The sequence below is a fragment of the Nomascus leucogenys genome, chromosome 10, assembly GCF_006542625.1.
Source record: "Nomascus leucogenys isolate Asia chromosome 10, Asia_NLE_v1, whole genome shotgun sequence".
Taxonomy (NCBI): domain Eukaryota; kingdom Metazoa; phylum Chordata; class Mammalia; order Primates; family Hylobatidae; genus Nomascus; species Nomascus leucogenys.
This window is the reverse complement of record NC_044390.1, coordinates 70915150-70934963: the sequence shown is the minus strand read 5'-3', so window position 1 is coordinate 70934963 and position 19814 is coordinate 70915150. Positions and strand designations below refer to the sequence as shown.

Here is a 19814-nt window from a genome sequence, read left to right as displayed (position 1 = left end):
ACCCACTCACCCCTGAGTCTGCCCAAGCAAGGGGGTGCCTCTTCTTTTTTTTTTTTTTTTTTTTTTTTTGAACAGAGTCTTGCTCTGTCACTCAGGCTGGAGTGCAGTGGTGCGATCTCGGCCCATTGCAACCTCTGCCTCCCAGGTTCAAGTGATTCTCCTGCCTCAGCCTCCCAAGTAGCTGGGGTTACAGGCGTCCGCCACCACGCCTGGCTCATTTTTGTATTTTTAGTAGAGACGAGGTTTCGCCATGTTGGCCAGGCTAGTTTCCAACTCCTAACTTCAAGTGATCCACCCACCTCAGCCTCCCAAAGTACTGGGATTAAAGGCTCGAGCCACTACACCTGGCCAGGGTACCTCTTTGTCACACAGGTTACATTCAAGCTCCCGGCTGGGGGTCCTGTGCCACTGCTTGCCCAGAAGGGATGCCTTTTTCCTTTGCCCACAAAGGTTCCATGTGGCTCTCTAAAGTCCTGCAAAAGCCATGCAAGAATCCAGTTGGGGGACGGGAGATGTAGACAAATGTAAATGTTTACGTGAACATATACAAAGTCCTCACTTACTGTTGCCCATAGGTTCTTGGCAACCGTGACTTTAAGTGAAACTGTGTGCAATAGATCCTTGAATAACGCCGATTTCTTCATTGTCATTTTAATTTTGACAAGGAAAAAAATTGATTTTGCTTTCTGTCATTTCACATAGAGTTGCAGTTTCTAAGAACCTACTGAAGATGTTAAGGACTTACTGTACAAATCATTTGTATTTATAAATTTATGTATTTTATAGTCACATGTTTATATATTTATATATGTTCTTTAAGCTGTATGAACTTTTTAGTACTAAAAAAGTTTATATTATTTTATATGTATTTACAGTTATAACATATATTTATAAATATATGTATTTAAAATATTTATATTTTTTAAAGATACATATTTACACACTAAAATATTTTTGTTATGTATTCATAAGTAAATTTAAGTTTTGGCAGCGTGAATCCTGGGTTTTAGGAAGATAGAGGATAAATTATAGTTTCTCAATATCAGTGTGGTATTATCCAAATTGAATTTAGGTATTTAGTTTCCGTTCTCTTTTTTGTGTATACCCTTTGTCTTTAAAAATCTTTAGCAGCCTTGTGCATTCGTAAGGCGAGATGTTGATTTGAAAGCTCAGTTTTTACTGCAAGTGTTACTACCACCAAGAGCAAATACTTGTGTAGAGTTTACTAGGTCCTAGGTACTGTTCTTATGAGTGCTTTAGGCATGTTAACTTACTATATCCTCATAATAATGCCAAGATAGGCACTATTCTTACCATTTTACAAATAAGGACATCAAGGCACAGTGAGGTTGAGTTGCTTGCTCAAGGCCACACAGCTGGTAAATAGCAGAGCCTTGATTTTAAGCCAGGCAGTCTGACTTGCATTTGACTGCTGCCTTCTGCTGCTGGTGTGAAATTGAATCAGGCTTGTGCTGAAAGGTCATTGAGGTTGAGGTTGCAGTCCAGAAGTGCTCACTCTTAACAGAAATCTCCCAGCAACAGTCTAAGGCTTAGACACAATTTTGCCTGCAGCCCTGTCTCCTGCTACTGGCTCTAGAAAGTTTCCATAGGCCTCTAGGAATGTCACCACGTAGGGGCCCTGTGCAGTGTCACCTGCCAGTGGGACCCTGTTTTGACACCTGCCAGCTATCATGCTGCCATACTCCTGAACCCACAAAGGGTTTAACCACCTCCTCTTCCTTTCCCTGGACCACATCTCTGCCCGAGCTACAATCTCACTGCCAGTTCATTGCCCTACTGGTGGCACCAAAGAAAGAGAGAAGGAGGAACCTGTTAGCTATTTGTCTCTGCCTCTCATTCTGTGTTACGGAATTTGCCATTGGGGTCTAGGGATGGAAAGGGCACAAAGATAAAAGAGCAATAACTCCCTTTCTCCAGATGGCCTGGGATCATTTGTTAACAATACTGCATATAAATTACTGTCTGTCATGTGGGACTTTATTCAGAATTATTCACAGAAATTACCTCTTCCAAGCACTCTTTTGAAATTGCATTGGAAATTGCCACCATCACCATGGAAACTTTGGCTTTCACAAGGGGCTGCCTATGAAAATGGACCAGAATTGGCTGAGTGTGGTGGCTCATGCCTGCAATCCCAGCACTTTGGGCGGCTGAGGCAGGTGGATTACTTGAGGCCAGGAGTTGGAGACCAGCCTGGCCAACATGGTGAAACCCTGTCTGTATTAAAAACACAAAAATTAGCCTGGTGTGCTGGCGGATGCCTGTATTCCCAACTACTCTGGAGGCTGAGGCAGGAGAATCACTTGAAACCAGGAGGCAGAGGCTGCATTGAGCTGAGATGGCACCACTGCACTTCAGCCTGGGTGATATGACAAGACTCTGTCTCAAAAAAAAAACAAAAAAAGAAAATGGACCAGAATTTAGATTTTGTGTAGTGCCTGGATTGTCCGACTTTCTAGGGACAGAAGTTGTCATGACTGCCATTTCACTTGTACTGTTACTCAGGCTATCTCAGTTGTATTTTCGCTGATTAAAAATGTATCTTTTGGCAGGATTCAATTCGAGACGTCCACATCAAAGGAATAATGTACAGAGCGATTGAAGCAGACATTGGTATGTGCTCAGCAGTATCACGAAGAGAGTTCCAGCCTTTCCGTTTCTTGTGCAACCATGCTGGCATTTTACTTTGCATTCCAGGTGCTAAGCAGGGGCTGCATGAGTACTCTGTGAAGACCTGGCATCCTGGCATGTTAGCTGTCTCCTCTTTGTCCTGGAACTTGACATAATTCTGACCTAAAAGGAGAGGCACTGGCAGCTATAGCCACTCAGTTGTTTCCACTTAGACCGAGGAGGCAGGGTCTTTGTGAATGATGCACCAGATGTACCCATGTTCCACCCAACAAAGCTTCTTCCTTAAGGCCTTTATTCCCTCTCCTGTGCCTAGGACAGTGCTGGACCCAAACCCCCATTTAGAAAGTACTTGCAGGTTGACCAATACCATGCTGAATCTGTGTGTGAATTTTTCTCTTGCTCTTAGAAAAGTACATCTGCTATGCTGAGCAGACCCGCGCAGTGTTGGCCAAACTGGCTGATCATGGCAAGAAGATGTTTCTCATCACCAATAGCCCCAGTAGCTTTGTGTAAGTTGCTCTGTGTTTCATTGCTAGCTTCCAGCACACTCCTTGTGTCTCATTTGTTTTAGCAGTTGGAAATTGGAAAGAAAAAGTTACAAACATAGTTAATCCCTTTAATGTTAGACTAACCTGGCTGACTTGTTGCCCTAGGGACAAAGGGATGAGTTATATCGTTGGGAAAGACTGGAGGGACCTGTTCGATGTGGTCATTGTTCAGGCTGAGAAGCCAAACTTCTTTAATGATAAGCGGAGGTGAGTGTTTATTTTTCTAGGGGACTAGATTTTATTCCTTTGCTGCTGTGAATATATAGATGGTGTGTCTTGGTAAAATCCAGTTGCAAAATCATAAGCATGTGAGATTATAGCTTTTGAATTTTAACCCTTCTAGCAAGTAATCACAAGGAGAGTGACATGAGCACATAACAGACAGTTTGCATGCATCGAAAGGGTTCTCAGTTCAACTTGAGCTGCTTCAGACCCATGAGGTAGGCTTGAAGAAAATGATTGGCAGTGATGGAAAAGCCAAACTTATTATCACATAGTAAATTAGATCTTTAGATGCAGACACGTTGTGAAGCATCAGAAAACAACAGCAACAACAAAACTGCCTCTTGGGTAGCTCTTTAAATAGAGCTCTCATTAGTGTGTTTAAAATTGCAGTTGGATTTTGCAGAGCTTCTCTGCAACACAGGTTTTGCGTCATGTGGAGTAAATCTCTATTACGTCTTAATGTCTTCCTGCCACTGTAGCCCTGGGAATGGGAAAGCAGGTAAGTTTTAGGTTGTGACAGGGACAGAGTGTGCTGTTAGTATTTAGTGGGTAGGGATCAGGGAACGCTAAAATATCTTTTAACGTGTGGGACAGGCCTGTTCACCAAGAGCTGTTCTCCACAAATGCCCACAGTGTTGAGAATCACTGCACTAGGGTTCTAAAAAAATTACTCGTATTTGTATAATAATGGGCAATTTTTGAAACACTTCTACCCCCATGTTTATTCTGTAGCTGGTAAGCAGGTAGTCCGCTCCTCTCTGTTAGGTGTTTTGAAGCATCAGGGTGTGGTGCCCTGCAGTTAATGCTTTAAATTCCTCTTGTCCCAGTTTTCCAAGTGTCACAGTGACTCCAGGAAGAAGAGGCAAACCAAGAGCCATGTGCAGGACTCAAAAATGCTGGGTGGGATTCAAGAAAATGAGTGTGATGAAAAACAGCCATAAACTGTGGCTTGCTGCTTTGTTACTATTTTGTCCCACTGACTGGCAGCTGGAGTCATCCCAAAGACAGTGGCAAGGGAGTTCCTACGTGGGAGAGCTGCAACTCTCCCATGATGGGGCTGGTTGGTATTCCAAAGAAAGAAGCACTAAACGCTGGGGTGATCAGTGCAAAGTGCTTATTAGAGGAACCGACTTACGGAGTGGGCTACTGTGCATCCTGTGGCACAGGGTCCCCAACCTTTTTGGCACCAGGGACCGGTTTCATGGAAGACAATTTTTCCAGCAGGTTTGTGGGGGTAGGGTGATGGTTTCAGGGTGAAACTGTTCCACCTGAGATCATCAGGCATTAGATTCTCATAAGGAGCGCACAACTTAGATCCCTTGCTTGTGCAGCTCACAATAGGGTTCCGCGCCTATGAGAATCTAATGCCGCCACTGATTTGCCAGGAGTTGGAGCTCAGGCGGTAATGCTCTCTCGCCCATTAGATGCTCGCCTCCTGCTGTGCGGCCCGGTTCCTAACAGACCATGGACCGATTTTGGTCTGTAGTCCGTGGCCCAGGGTTTGGGGACCCCTGCTCTGGCAGACAGGAGAGAAAGGGATGTTCTACCTAGGTGTGTCCACCAGGAGCGGGTCAGGATGTGGAGTTTATTGAGGGTTTAAGGAATTTGGCTCCAGGCCAGGGCTAGTTTCTTCCAGTGTCTTGGGGAGCATCATAAAAACCTTTATCGGTGTCTGGGAGTTTTGAAGCACGCAGAGGAAAACATGCACCTAGCTGGGTCAGAGTGGTCAAAGGCACTCCTGTCCTAGAGGAAGAAGTGGGGGAGGTTGGGGGCCCTACGGTCACTGATACGATGCCCTCACCATTTTCTTAGTGGATTCTGGGGTGTGGTCAGGAGAAGGGCCCTGTCTCTCTTTTCACCAGAGAGTTCCTCTGCTTTGTTAGGTTTATAAAAAGTGAGGGGGTAGGGTCCTGGACTCTTTTCCCTGGATGGAGCAGGCAGGGTGTCTCAGCTCCCTCCCGCAAACATCTATTTTGTCTTTGTTCTCGAAGCCTAGGGTAAGAGCTGAATAATTCTCCGTCTGTATTCATCCTTGTGTTATTCATAATAATGAGAGGTCAGAAACAACAGCCCCACAGTAGGGGATGCCTAGTTAAATTTGGAATAGCCATGTGAGGGAGTATTATGCAGTCATTAAAAATGATGTACTTGGCCGCGCCTATAATCCCAGCAGTTTGGGAGGCTGAGGCGGGCAGATCACGAGGTCAGGAGATCGAGACCATCCTGGCTAACATGGCGAAACCCCGTCTCTACTGAAAATACAAAAAATTAGCCAGACATGGTGGTGGGTGCCTGTAGTCCCAGCTACTTGGGAGGGTGAGGCAGGAGAATGGCATGAACCCGGGAGGCGGAGCTTGCAGTGAGCCAAGGTCATGCCACTGCACTCCAGCCTGGGTGACAGAGTGAGACTCTGTCTCAAAAAAAAAAAAAAAAAAAAAAAAAAGATGTACTTGGGCCAGGTGCTGTGGCTCACACCTATAATCCCAGCACTTTGGGAGGCTGAAGCCAGAGGATTGCTTGAGCCCAGGAGTTTGAGACCACCCTGGGCTACATAGGGAGACTTTGTCTCTACAAATAATTAAAAAATTAGTTGGTCACACCTGTAATCCCAGCACTTTGGGAGACTGAGGTGGGCAGATCACCTGAGGTCAGGAGTTCAACATGGTGAAATCTCATTTCTACTAAAAATACAAAAATTAGCCAGTCATGGTGGCATGCAACTGTAATCCCAGCTACTCAGTAGGCTGAGGCAGGAGAATCGCTTGAACCCAGAAGGCGGAGGTTGCAGTGAGCCAAGATTGCACCACTGCACTCCAGCCTGGGCGACAGAGTGAGACTCTCTCTCAAAAAAATAAAATAAAATAAACCAGGTACGGCAGTGCATGCTTGCAGTCCCAGCTACTTGAGAGACTGAGGTGGGAGTGTCGAGAGTGTAGTGAGCTGCGATTGTGCCACTGCACTTCATCCTGGGGAACAGAGAGAGACACTTTCTCCAAAAAAAAAAACAGAAAACAAAAAAACAAAAATGTATTTGGAAAAAAAAAATGATGATGTTGTATTACTGTAAAACATGATGTATTTAAGAATATGTAATCACTTGGGAAATTGCTTACAATATTAGGGAAAAAGGATATAAATTAATGTACACAAAGTGATCCTCATTTTATAGTCATGAAAGAAATAAATTTCATAAAAAGACTGAAACACGAACTGAAATGTTAAGTGTACGTGGTGGGTCTAGAATTCTGGGTCGCGTACCTTTTTTTCATTATATTTTTCTGTATTATAATTAGGTAAAAAAGTTATTTTTTTTTTTAGGGTAACACTTATTTTTACCTCAAGGCAAACAAACTGTGAGTCCTTTGGGCTAACACTGCCAGGGTGAGGAATGAGGCATTATCCCTACTTCCCAATTTCCACCATAAACTAGTGCTTCTGGTCTTCTGATTTGTTTTTTATCTAGAGTGGCTTAATTTCAGGTATAAAGCCAGATAAATATACTAAGACAGTATTTCCGTAAACTTTTCTTCATAAAGAGGTTTTCTGCATGGTCAAATAAATCCGGGAAATCTGGGTGAAAGAAAGTTGATTACAGCAGGGCTTTTCAGAGCCATCAATAGCCTTTTAAGAGGGACATATTTAGTGCATGGCGTTTTCCAAATTTATATGACCCTGGAATTCTTTTTTTTGTTTGTTTTTGTTTTTGAAGTGGAGTTTCTCTCTTGTTGCCCAGGCTGAAGTGCAGTGGCGCAATCTCCACTCACTGCAACCTCTGCCTCCTGGGTTCAAGTGATTCTCCTGCCTCAGCCTGTTGAGTAGCTGGGATTATAGGTGCCCGCCACCATGCTCAGCTAATTTTTGTATTTGTAGTAGAGATGGGGTTTCATCATGTTGGGCATCAGGCTGATCTCGAACTCCTGACCTCAGGTGATCCACCTGCCTCGGCTTCCCAAAGTGCTGGGCTTACAAGAGTGAGCTACTGCGCCCGGCCCCCTGGAATTCTTTTTTTCATGAAACACCTTTGGATACTGGGCTTCACACAATTTGGGATGTATTGAATTAGGCCAGGGAATGTGATGGTGGAGTTTTGGTTTCGGATTTTTTTTAGGTTTTTGCAGGGAGCTACTTCCTGTGATAGTGAATAACTCTGGTATTTCATAGAGTGGACAGCCTGTACTACTCCATGTCATAATGTTTCCCATTTCTGTTGTTAGGCCTTTCCGAAAGATGAATGAGAAAGGTGTCTTACTCTGGGATAAAATCCATAAGTTGCAGAAAGGCCAGATTTACAAGCAGGTACCTCATGACCAGCTGATCCTTTTTGTTGCTTTGCTTTGTGGTCGGTAATAATGCTAATAGCTGATGTTCATTGTGGCTTACTGTGTGCCTGGCACAGTTCTGAGTGATTCCCATGAACTGACTGATTATAACTTGGTGGTAAACTTAGGTTTAAGTCAATATATTTTCAATATGCTAGTATCTAACTCAAAATTGAATGTTTTTTTAAGAACAAAATTTAAGGCATGACTTTCATAGTGTGTAACATTTAAGATGCCAGTAGTAAACCTTGGAAATTTCTCTTTAAGGAACACTTACTCATGGCATATTATTCACTCAAATTACTAATTATTTTCTGACAATACATGTTTTGTACACAATTTTGTGGGTTTAAAAAAAAAAATTTATTGAGACAAGGTCTTGCCCTGTTGCCCAGGCTGGAGTGCAGTGGCATGAACATGATTCACTATAGCCTCAACCTCCTGAGTTCAAGTGATCCTTCCATCTCAGCCTCCCGCATGCACCACCACACCCAGCTAATTTTTAATTTTTATTTTTTGTAGAGACAGGGTCTTGCCATTTGGCCCAAGCTGGTCTTGAATTCTTGGGCTCAAGCAGTCCTCCCACCCTGGCCTCCCAAAGTGCTGGGATTACAGGCATGAACCATCACACCTAGCCTGTGCACAGTTCTAATATATTTTGGTGTCATATGAGGCTTTCAAATATTTGAATGAATTATTGCATTGGTGACCATTATTATGTTACTAAAGTTCTTTTTTTAAAAATATGAATACATTCTTGGTGGGTATATAACAATCTGATGGATTGGGCAATAAGTGTATTTTCTAGGCCTTGAAGAATTAGCTTTGATAAAGCCATTCTACTTCTAGGAAGTTAGCCTAAGAAAATTATGAAGATAGTAGCTAATACAACTTGGCTATGAGAATGTTTATCACGAAGTTGCTTACAAAATAGATAATGTCAACTGTCCAACATCAGGGAATTGGCGAAAGGAATCATGGTACTTCCCAGCTGCTATCATTACATGGTAGACTATTTATTGACATGGAAAGATAGCCACAGCATGTTAAGTGTAGAAAGATAGTTACAATGAGGTGTATATAATATAAATCCTTCTTGAACAGTGCATTTGACATAGAGGAAAGATTTCCCATGAAGGTGCTTCTATCTTTATATTTTGATATTTAAAATAAGTTATACAAACAAAAACAATTTTTAAAAGTTTTTAAAAAATATTTTGTACTGTGGGTTAGACAGATCTCTATCTGTAATATAATAACTATAGTTTTCTCTGATTACAGGGTAATTTATATGAATTTTTGAAGCTTACTGGATGGAGAGGATCCAGAGTGTTGTATTTTGGTGACCATATATACAGTGACCTGGCGGTGAGGGGCCCGTTTTTCCTTTGTTGGGGGACAGATGTGTTAGTCTCACTTACTAAAGAATGTATCTTTTATTTAAGAATGTACCTTTTATTTAAGAATATATCTTTTATTTAAAGTTGTCTTTATGCTTTCATAAAACCTAGAGGTAGGCTGCATTTTTTTAATGTCTCATTTGTTTTTTTACAGAACAGCATGGATCAGAGTTGTGAAAAAGATAAATATTTTTTGGAAATGATGGAAATAAGCAGTTCACTCAGAGTTTATCAGAATAATCTTTCCATTTAAATAATAAGAAATAAATGCTATTGTTCTTTTTCCTTTTATCGATGCATCAAAAAACATAAAATCCACCTTTGAAAGTTTGCCACCATTGGGAATATTTAAAAGAATGTGCTGTAGGTTTTCATGTATTATTAGGAGGAAGAGAAATATTCAAAGGCTTCAAGAAACTGAACCCGTGGGCTGGGCACAGTGGCTCACACGTGTAGTCCTAGCGCTTTGGGAGGCCGAGGTGGGTGGATTACTTAAGCTCAGGAGTTTGAGATCAGCCTGGACAACATTGTGAAACCCTGTCTCTACTAAAAATACAAAAATTATCTGGGTGTGGTAGCACACACCGGTAATCCCAGCTACTGGGGAGGCTGAGGCAGGAGAATTGCTTGAACCTGGGAGGTGGAAACTGCAGTGAGCTGAGATCATGCCATTGCACTCTAGCCCAGGCGACAGAGTGAGACCCTGCCTCAAAAAAAAAAAAAAAAAAAAAAAATTGAACCAGTGAGGAAGGTGGGCATCCTAAGCCCTCTTAGACTCTTGCATAGGACTTAGGATTCTGGCTTTAGCTGAGTAGCCAGACTGAACCTTTAAAACTATAAATCAGATACCACTTCTTTCTTTAAAACCTGAAAGCCTTTCTTTCTCCCTCTGAGTAAAAGCCTGAGTTCCTATGGTTGCCCACTGGATTTCCCCTTCCCCAGCCCACCTCTGAAGACACGCTCTGCCTCTGCTCCCTCTTTTGTCTCTTCTAGGTTCCCTGACTTGTTGCTTCTTAACATGCCACCCTCCAGCATGTTCCTGCCCCAGGGCCTTTGCACTTGCTGTTCTTCAGCCACAGTCTTTCTATTTCCACATATTTTCATGCTTTCCCCCACCTTGTCCTTTTATTAGCCTGGTCTTCCTAACTACCCTGTATAAAATGGAAACCTCCTTGCTTCCTGTCCTTTTCCTGTGATTCTGCTTGATTTTTGTCCCTTGTACTTATCCCCACCTGCCACTGTGTATTTTACTTATTTATTGTCTGTATTTTCCACGAGGGCTGGGATTTCTCAGTTTTTTGTGCATTGTTTTATCTTCAGTATTTAGGGCCTGGCAAATAGTAGTGCTCGATAAATATTTGCCAAATGAGAAAATGCCCATTTAGTATGATGACTATATGTCTTAGATTTTCCAGGACATAGCTTATACTAGATATTCTGGCCTGTTGTCAAATATGGGGTGACAACATTTGGAATGGAAAATGTGATCATGCATGCTTATGTTGTATGTGATCATTCCAAGTCTGAGATTCCATGGTTCTCCATAACCCAGAGGGCCTGGCACACACACAGGTCTGTGGATGAATTGAATGAAGACCTTTGGTAGCATTTAGGTCAAGCCTCTTTCTGCCCCTTACCTCATTGTTTTTTTTTTTACAGACCATGGTTAATGATTCCAGACCTAGCGTTTCTGCAGGGGTTGTGACTCACAGCAATTATTTCCAGAACTGAAACTTTCTTGGAATGAAATGATCAAAGGCTGGGGCCAAATAGGTTTTAATTAAATGTAATTCATTGAATTCAGCTTGGTGAATAACTAACCATTACCATCAAAAAGTAATTAAATGAATGCCTCTCATGTCTGGGAAAATAATGACATAGTTTAGATTCTGTTGAGACTGATGTTGACTTTTCGTGATCTTTGTGATCAGGATTTGACCCTAAAGCACGGCTGGAGGACTGGTGCCATTATCCCAGAGTTGAGATCTGAGCTCAAAATCATGAACACGGAACAATACATTCAAACCATGACCTGGCTGCAGACCTTGACTGGGTTATTGGAACAGATGCAGGTTTGGACGTATTATTTTTCTCTCTCACTTTTTCTTTAAGCCTGAGGTTAGAAAGTTACTTCAGGTATTTTCTGCTTAATTGTTATAAAATATGAGGCTTAAGTTGTTTTCAGTAGACTGTAGAATAACGATTGGGGTTCTTTTGCTTAGACAGTGTTTGTGGGGCCTATGTTAATGCAGGTGTTTGCTCACATTCCTCTGTCAGTGAAGATCCAGTGTCCTCACTTCCACACTGAAGCCTGCTAGGAGCTCTCCTGTGGGGTGCTGGGATTCAGGAAGCCCTGCCAGTGCTTGAGTCTGTGCTGGTTCTGTCTGCACCTGCTACGGTGGGACTTCTCCATTCTGGGCCTTGGTTTCCCCATCTGTGAAATAAAGGGGCCTGTGGGCGAAAACTTCAGTTTAGGCACCATGGCTTACTGGAAAGAGTCTCAAAGCAAGAGTCAAGATCCCTGGGTCCAGCCTCAGTTGATTCTGAGGATAATACCTGCAGTTTGCTGGCTTACTGGAGTTCCCTGGCAGTTACTTCCTTGAGTTAAGTTAGGCAGCCAGTTTTGGCTAGTAAGTGAGGAATGGCAGTTTTATCAGTCATTTCCTGGCCCATGGAAGCTGCCTCTCTTTTATAGCTGTATCCCCTTAATTCTCCATATGCCCCTTTCCTTTCCAGTTCCATGAGGCACCTTGCTTTCTCCCTGGCTCCAGCTTGCCTGGGCTACAGCCGTCTCAGTATGGGTGCTGACATTTTTAGGATCTGGGCACAGATGCTTGCTGTCTTGGCTAACACACCTGCAACCTGTGGGCACAGCCTATTGCCCATGCCTGTCCTCTGGCTTTGGAAATGGGCAGGGAATTGCCTTGCCTGCCTCAGCTGGCACTCTGCTTGGGGGTGACTGAGCAGTGAGATCAGGCAGGGCTGTGAGTGGCAGGCCAGATTCTGGCTCCAGGTGCATGCATTGCAGAGCATGGGGCCCTGCACGTCCCCCTGGGCCTTGTTTCCAGGATGCACTGGGCTCCATTAGTTCTTGGCTCTTCTCTGATGAGAATCCTCTGATGAGGATTTATTCTGTTTCCCTTGCTATGCTTGTCTGTGAGATTATTTACTAAAAATATACGGTGTTAATTCTGAGTTAGTGTAGTTTAGAGTCTGTGCATGTCATACACTACTAATAGTTATTTTTATGTACTGGACACTGTGCTGAGTGCTGGCTCTATACACATTGCTCATTTAATAGTCACAGCTGTCCCTTGCAGGTAGGTACAATTTTCCCATTTTAGAATAAGGAAACAGTTTTTGAGAGGTTAGTTATCATTTATGTCTGAGGTCATAAAATGGCAGGGCAAGGCGTGAACCAGGTCCCCAAGTCCATGCTTCAGAGCACTGCTCTAATGTGCCTTCCTGTTTAGAGGGTTCGGGTATAGGCAAGGCTTGACTCACCCTCAGTGAAGTCTCTGTGACCCTGGCAGCTGGTCATATGTACAAAGACAACTGCACGTAGATGGTATCAGTATATTTTAGCTTTGGAAACAGTTTTTTTTTTTTTTTGGTTTTATTTTGTTTTCCTTTTTCTGACCTGTGTAAAAAGTTGACTATTAAGGAATGTGTGTTTTAGAGAACGGAAGTGCTGAAGATATTTCTGTGGTTTGTAAAATTAATTATACGAGGTGTGGGGTGAGGGAAGGAAGAAAAGGGAATTGAGGTTGACATAGCCACCCCCATTTTGCAGGAGAGAAAACTGAGACTGTGAGATAGGTGACTTTTCTACAATCACAGTTCTCGGTTGACATAGTCAGGCTACGTGGAAATGTCGTAAGAACTTACTGTGTTCTGGACGCCAAGATCTTTAAGTTCATTTCATTTTCACAGAAACTCTTTGAAGTAGGTCTGAAACATCACTGCCATTTTACTGATGAAGACCCTAGGCGCAGAGGAGATATAACTTGCTCTAGTGAGGGGTGATGCTCGTGTTTACACAGAGGCCGACCAACTCTAGGCCCTTAACCTCCATGCACCTATATTGATTGCCTTGGGTTCTGGCACTTTGTACAGAGTTCTGTCAAGTTGGGTTCACTAGGATATAGAGGTGTATAGCTGCTAACTAAAAAAAATCCAAATCAATGTCCTATCTCACTGTCACTGTCTTCCTCAGTGTTCCCCTAGAAAGTTATAAGTTATTCCACTGAGCCTGTGGCAGATGTTTCTAGAACTCCCCCTTAGGGATTATTTTCAGAGCATGTAGCACATTATTTGGACAGTTTTCTGAGGAGAAAAATTTGTCCTCTGAGATTGGGTTGACTTTTTCAGAGCCAGCAGAGTGTCATTTGTTTTTTGTTTTTTTTTTTTTTTTTGAGATGGAGTCTTGCTCTGTCTCCCAGGCTGGAGTGCAGTGCCGCAATCTTGGCTCACTGCAGCCTTCACCTCCCAGGTTTAAGCAGCTCTCCTCTCTCAGTGTCCCAAGTAGCTGGGACTACAGGCTTGTGCCACCACATCCAGCTAATTTTGTATTTTTAATAGAGATGGGGTTTCACCATATTGGCCAGGCTGGTCTCGAACTCCTGACCTCACAGAGTGTCATTTGGAGCCGAGTCTCATGAATGAAATAGAAGTATATAAATTTTGGTTCTAATTGCATTAGCTAGCCTTGAAGTGCATTCCAAAATGGCTGTGGTTCATGGTGGTGGTGCTGGCATTGGTAGACACTTCTCAGGTAACCAACCAGTCAGAGGCCACATTTAGACCACGGGTCAGCAAGCTTCATCAAAGGGCCACATGGTAAATATTTTAGGCTGTGCAGGCTCAGGTAACCAACCAGTCAGAGGCCACATTTAGACCACAGGTCAGCAAGGTTCTGCAAAGGGCCACATGGTAAATATTTCAGGGTGTGCAGGCTGTAGGCTCTGTTGCAGCCACCCACCTCTGCACTTGTAGCACAAAAGCAGCCATGGACAATATGTGAATGAGTGATTGTAGCTGTGTCCCAGTAAACTTTATTGGTGGACACTGAAATTTGACTTTCATGTAATTTTTACGGTAGGAAATTCGTTTTCTTTTTTTTTTCTTTTGAGGCAGTCTCACTCTGTTGCCCAGGCTGGAGTGCAGTGGCACGATCTTGGCTCACTCCAGCCTCTGCCTCCCAGGCTCAAGTGATTCTCATGCCTACCCTCCTGACTAGCTAGGATTACAGGTGTGCACCACCACGCCCAGCTAATTTTTGTATTTTTGAAGAGACTGGGTTTCACCATGTTGGCCAGGCTGGTCTCGAACTCCTGGCCTCAAGTGATCTACCTGCCTTGGCCTCCCAAAATGCTGGGATTACAGGCGTGAGCTACCATGCCCGACCTGTCATGAAATTATTATTATTTTGAGTTTTTTTCCCCCAACCATTGAAAAAGAAAAACCCATTTGTAAGCTCATAGGCTGATAGAAAAATGGGCCAGTGGCTGGACTGATGTAGGCTATTGCACTGGCTAGATTGTAATATCTTTCTCAAACAAGGGCAAAGATATGTAGCCAATCTGTTTTGCCCCTGAAGAGCTGATTATGCCCATGAACAACCATTGGAGATGGAGATGGCTGAAGTGCCTGTAGGATCAATTCTCTGTGGGGCTTCGGTTAGTCTTTTCCAATGTTAACTCCCCACTCTAGAGTGCATGGTTTCACCTGAAAGATTAATGATAACTAATGAACACACACTGTCTTTGAAATATTTTAAATTGGATTTCAGAACCAGAGGCTCTTGTTTTATGGAGTTTGGCCTTGTAGGGGACAGAGCTGGAGAAAGGGGGGTGGGCACAGGGAGAAATCTTTTTTTTTTAATGGGAGAGACTCGAGCATGTTTAACGGCTGATGGGAAGGATGCAGGCGAGAGGGCTGTTCCCATGAGAGAGATGGTGGGAAAGGTTCATGGCAAGGCAGCCAGCAGGGCACCCCAGCCAGCTGCTGGGTGCTTCGTGGGAGGTAAGGCCGGAAGGGCGGCTGAGTGAAGGCGCAGAGCTCAGGGTCCCCCTCCGGGCACACGTCCCTGGCCTCCGATTCCTGGGGCCTTTCTCCTTTACATGTCCCTTCAATAGCCTCGGGGTTCAGAGTCAAGCTGTTAAACTGAGCAGATGTGATAAACAGAAGGTTCTTGGCTTCCATGTCAAAAGCAGATGGTTTGCCCGCTTGGTGTTTTCCTCCAGGTTCTAAGGTTACCCCTGTGGTCATGAATTGCAGGGAGTTGGCCTGTTCCCTGTGATCATGTGCACCTTGGATTCTGGCCTCAGTGTTTCTGTTTAGCCATAAGAACCTTGGAGAGGGACTTGTGAGATTCCATTTGTTAGATCATGGGCAACTGGCATTTTCTTTTTGCCTTTTGCCCATATTTTGGCCCACCAGAAAATGCTCTGTTTTTCCTTCTCATTGAGGTGGTTTACCTTTTTGCCTTTTGCAAAAAATAATTGTTTTTTAAATTAAACACTTAATATAATATTAAATTAAAAGGTTTATACTTCTACTACCCTTGTACAAATTAAAACAAATTTTTATGTTAATTTCCAAATGTAAGCACATACTTTGACATGCTTGCAATTGGTGGGTATATACGCTATTTCCACTTAACTATAACGTTTGTACACATGTATATAATATGTATAATAGGTAGCACGTACTAAGTATTTGTACATTATAGTTTGTACACATGTATATAATATATGTGTAATGGATGTATCGTGTGCGTAATGGATATATCACATACATGTGTTATACATATATGGATACACATGCATTATGTTTATATGTATTCTTTACTGATAGGTTAATAACTTCATAATACTTCATCTTAATTTGTTAAACCACATTTCTAATGTTGGACATTTAAAACAATGTTTTATTCGTGAATAAGGCAGTGTTTCAACTGGAAAGTCTGAAAAATGTATTATTTCATTCAGGTGCCAGCCTCTGAGATGTAAAGGAATAAAATTTCTCCTAGAAAAACTGCTCATTAAAAAATTCTCATTACGTAATGAGCTTATTTGAAATCAAAACAGTTGTAATAATTGACTTGTGTGTCCTACAGGTTCACAGAGATGCTGAGTCACAGCTGGTTTTGCAGGAGTGGAAAAAGGAAAGGAAGGAGATGAGGTAAGAGTGGCCTGTATTGAATGTGGCGCGTCCACCACCCTGTTCTGGCTGTGCTCAGCCCACATGTGTTCCCCAGGGCCAGCCTGAGGCATAATGTTGAAACATCCTATTTTAGCTCCCAGGTATGTCTGCCTCCCCCAGGATCCAGAATCAGCTACCTGCTATTGGTGACATGTGACATTTCCTTGAGGCCAGTCATCACCCCTGTCATTCCTCCGCCCTTGCCATTGAAGGCCTTGGGAGAACGGAGCATTTCCATCTCATTCCTCCTCCCTGCCTGCCTGACCTTCCTCCCATCTGGGCAGCTGGTGGCCCAGTTGTTAATAATGCTGGCAGCACAATATGGCTACTGGGGCAGCACTGGATTTGGGCTCTGAACCCACAATGAAGTCTTAGGGCTCCTATGACCTTGGTGTTTATTTGTAACCACAGCTATTTCACGAATGTGCAGTCAGTAAGCAGGATGTTAACTGATAAAGCCTGCCCACCGTGAGAAAAGTTTGGTGGGGTGTCTGTCTTAAGGGAACCCATACTGACAATCATGCTTCCCTAGGAGGATGCTTTATACCATTTGCATGAACTTTTCTGACTTTGTGCATGGCTTTCTCCAGCCGCTGGGTACAGCCATCTCTGAGGTTTGGAAACAGTGGTTACTGTGGGATTCTGGCCTCTCAGCAGTGGGCAGCCTGACTCCAGGGTTCATGTGGTGGTGTGCGTGGGTGGGTGGATGGGGCATGGAGAGGGGGCAGTGAATCCATTCCTCAGATTCTGCAGAAGCCAAAGCTGTATTGCATTTAGTTTGTCCTCCCCCCTCTCAGAGTGTTGGCTGTCTGAGTCTTATTCTAACTGCTACCAACTAACTAGTGGCTTTTATCACACAGCTGTGTAAATGATTATATTTTTTGCTGTGTTTGTAAATGACTTATTAGCAGTCAAATAGAATTCATTCATTTTGATGGAATACTCTGTGTGTAGGGTCCCAGCCATCAGAGAGAGTGCACATCCTGTGTTTGTATGATAGGGATGTTGATATAGACATACATGCACATAAGGATGACTGCAGGGGGTTATGGGGCTTGGACGGGGTGAACAGCCTCACTTCCGAGGAGGCTGGGAGGCATTGAAGTATGTAATGGATGGGGGAGATTTACATCACATAAAACAATCCTTAATTCCTCCATCTGAGCACTTGAGAGTTTACAACATGCTTTTATTTTGCTTACCTTACTCAGTTCTCATAATAACCTTATAAAACAGGGGGTCTTGATCCTTTCGGAAGTGGAGACTCCTGAGAGCATTCCGTATTCCTCTGTGTACCATCGGGAGCAGCTGTTGCATCCTGTGTTTAGGTTTGGGAGATGGGGCGTGTGTATTTAGAGAAGCTTGCAAAAGAATCTGGAGCCTTGAGATAGTTAAGGGGGAAATGTGACCAGAGTTGTTTTGATGGATGGATAGGCAGGCTGTTTTCTTTTCTTTTCTTTTCTTTTTTTTTTTTTTTTTTTTTAAGATAGGGTCTCATTCTGTCACCCAGGCTGGAGTGCAGTGGCACAGTCACAGCTCACTGCAGCCTCAACCACCTGGGCTCAAGCGATTCTCCGCCTTCAGCCTCCTGAGTAGCTGGAACTACAGACATATGCCACCATGCCTGATCAAATTTTTTGCATTTTTGTAGAGACAAGGTCTCACTATGTTGCCCATGCTGGTGGTCCAGGGTGCAAGTGATCCACCTGCCATGCCCAGGCCAGACTGTTTTTTTTGTTTGTTTTTGTGAGACGGAGTTTCGCTCTGTTGCCCAGGCTGGAGTGCAGTGGCATGATCTCTGCTTACTGCACCCTCTGCCTCCCTGGTTCAAGCGATTCTTGTGCCTCAGCCTCCTGAGTAGCTGGGATTACAGGTGTGTGCCACCACGCCTGGCCAATTTTTGTATTTTTAGTAGAAAAGGGATTTCACCATGTTGGCCAGGCTGGTCTTGAACTCCTGGCCTCAAGTGATCCGCCTGCCTTGGCCTCTCCAAGTGCTGGGATTACAGATGTGAGCCACCACACCTGGCTCTAGACTGTTTTCTTAATTAATATTTGGGGCTGCACTAGGCTACCATTTTTCTCAAATGAGTCCTATTTTTTTTTTTTTTCTCCAAAAAAAGTGATTTTGATTTCAGTAGTTTAAAAACAAGGCTTTTTGAATAATTCTCTGTTGCTTTGCTTTTTTATTGCCTCTTCAGAGAAATGACCAAGAGTTTCTTCAACGCCCAGTTTGGAAGCCTGTTCCGCACAGACCAGAACCCAACCTACTTCCTGAGGCGCCTGTCGCGCTTCGCTGACATCTACATGGCGTCTCTGAGCTGCCTCCTGAATTATGACGTCAGCCACACTTTCTACCCCCGGAGGACTCCACTGCAGCATGAACTGCCCGCCTGGTCAGAAAGGCCCCCCACCTTCGGAACCCCTCTCCTGCAGGAGGCCCAGGCCAAGTAGCCAAGGGCAAAAACTAGAAACTGTAACTGCCCCTGATTGGGCAGGCATGATGGGGTTGACGTCATGTGGGTCTGAGTTTTGCTTTTGGAAAAGATACAGATAAGCCTTTTGATACTTATTTTGTACCTTATGGAGAATAATTCTCCCAATGGTTAAGACAGGAGCTAGCAGCCCGCCCCTCCAGCCTTGCCCTCCATGCAGGGCTGAAAGGCAGGCTTCACATTGGAACTCTGATTTCACCTTTTTGTTTACTGAGGTCCTGGAACATCAGGTTTCCTGGGATAGGTGAGACCACTTGATGCCATCTCTGTATTCTAGCAGGTCAAGCTTGAAACGGTTCTTGACTCCTCCATGGAACATTTCCTGAACATTTACGGGCTGTGCATTGGGAACTGTAGGGGCACATTGATGGGCAAAGATTAACTGCTTCCAGAAGGCTGATTTCGTGGGCTCCACAATGGCAAAACGCTGCTGTGAGTGGCAGAGAGGTTCCCTAGGTGATGGCCAGTTCCCAAATCATTTGGTACTAAGGCTTTGACATTCTGGCACATCGCATCAAATAGAACACAGCCTCCCTGGAAGGACTTAAGTGAGAAAGAACAAGAGAAGCTACAACTCCTGGACCCCTTTGTCCTCAGTGTGTGGTTCCTGTGTCTTTCCCCAGCATGGAGGAGGGCAGGAGAGAGGAGATGAGAGCTCTGGTCAAAACCTTCCAGCTAGTGGAACAGCCTTCTGTAGAGCCTTCTGGAAGAAACGAGTGGGTTTGAAGAACCAAAACATTTGTGGTAGGTCTCCCAGGAGCTTGTTAAACCTGGAAACACCACCTGAGTTGGTTTCATGTGCTCATTGGAAGAAAGAAAATGAACCAGGAAAAAGCATCTTTGTAATGAAATGCTATGCCATGCCACCCACCCAGTTGAATTGGAATCCTGTTAAAACATGAGATTTACCAGAAACAGTCCTTGTCTAGATGGAAACAAACAAGATCCTGGCTTCTAATGAGTTATCAAC

The 19814-nt window shown here is 43.7% G+C and overlaps 1 protein-coding gene across 1 annotated transcript in view; it reads left to right on the top strand.

Moving 5' to 3' along the window:
- Nucleotides 1-18921, top strand: part of NT5DC3 (5'-nucleotidase domain containing 3) — a 64087-nt gene extending 45166 nt beyond the window's left edge. Inside the window, exons 7-14 of the mRNA XM_003269938.4 lie at nt 2574-2634; nt 3059-3161; nt 3306-3407; nt 7640-7721; nt 9026-9112; nt 11076-11216; nt 16265-16329; nt 18551-18921. Coding sequence (XP_003269986.1) covers nt 2574-2634; nt 3059-3161; nt 3306-3407; nt 7640-7721; nt 9026-9112; nt 11076-11216; nt 16265-16329; nt 18551-18803 — 894 coding nt within the window. The 3' untranslated portion in view covers nt 18804-18921. The remainder of the gene's footprint in view (nt 1-2573; nt 2635-3058; nt 3162-3305; nt 3408-7639; nt 7722-9025; nt 9113-11075; nt 11217-16264; nt 16330-18550) is intronic.
- Nucleotides 18922-19814: the final 893 nt, after the last annotated feature.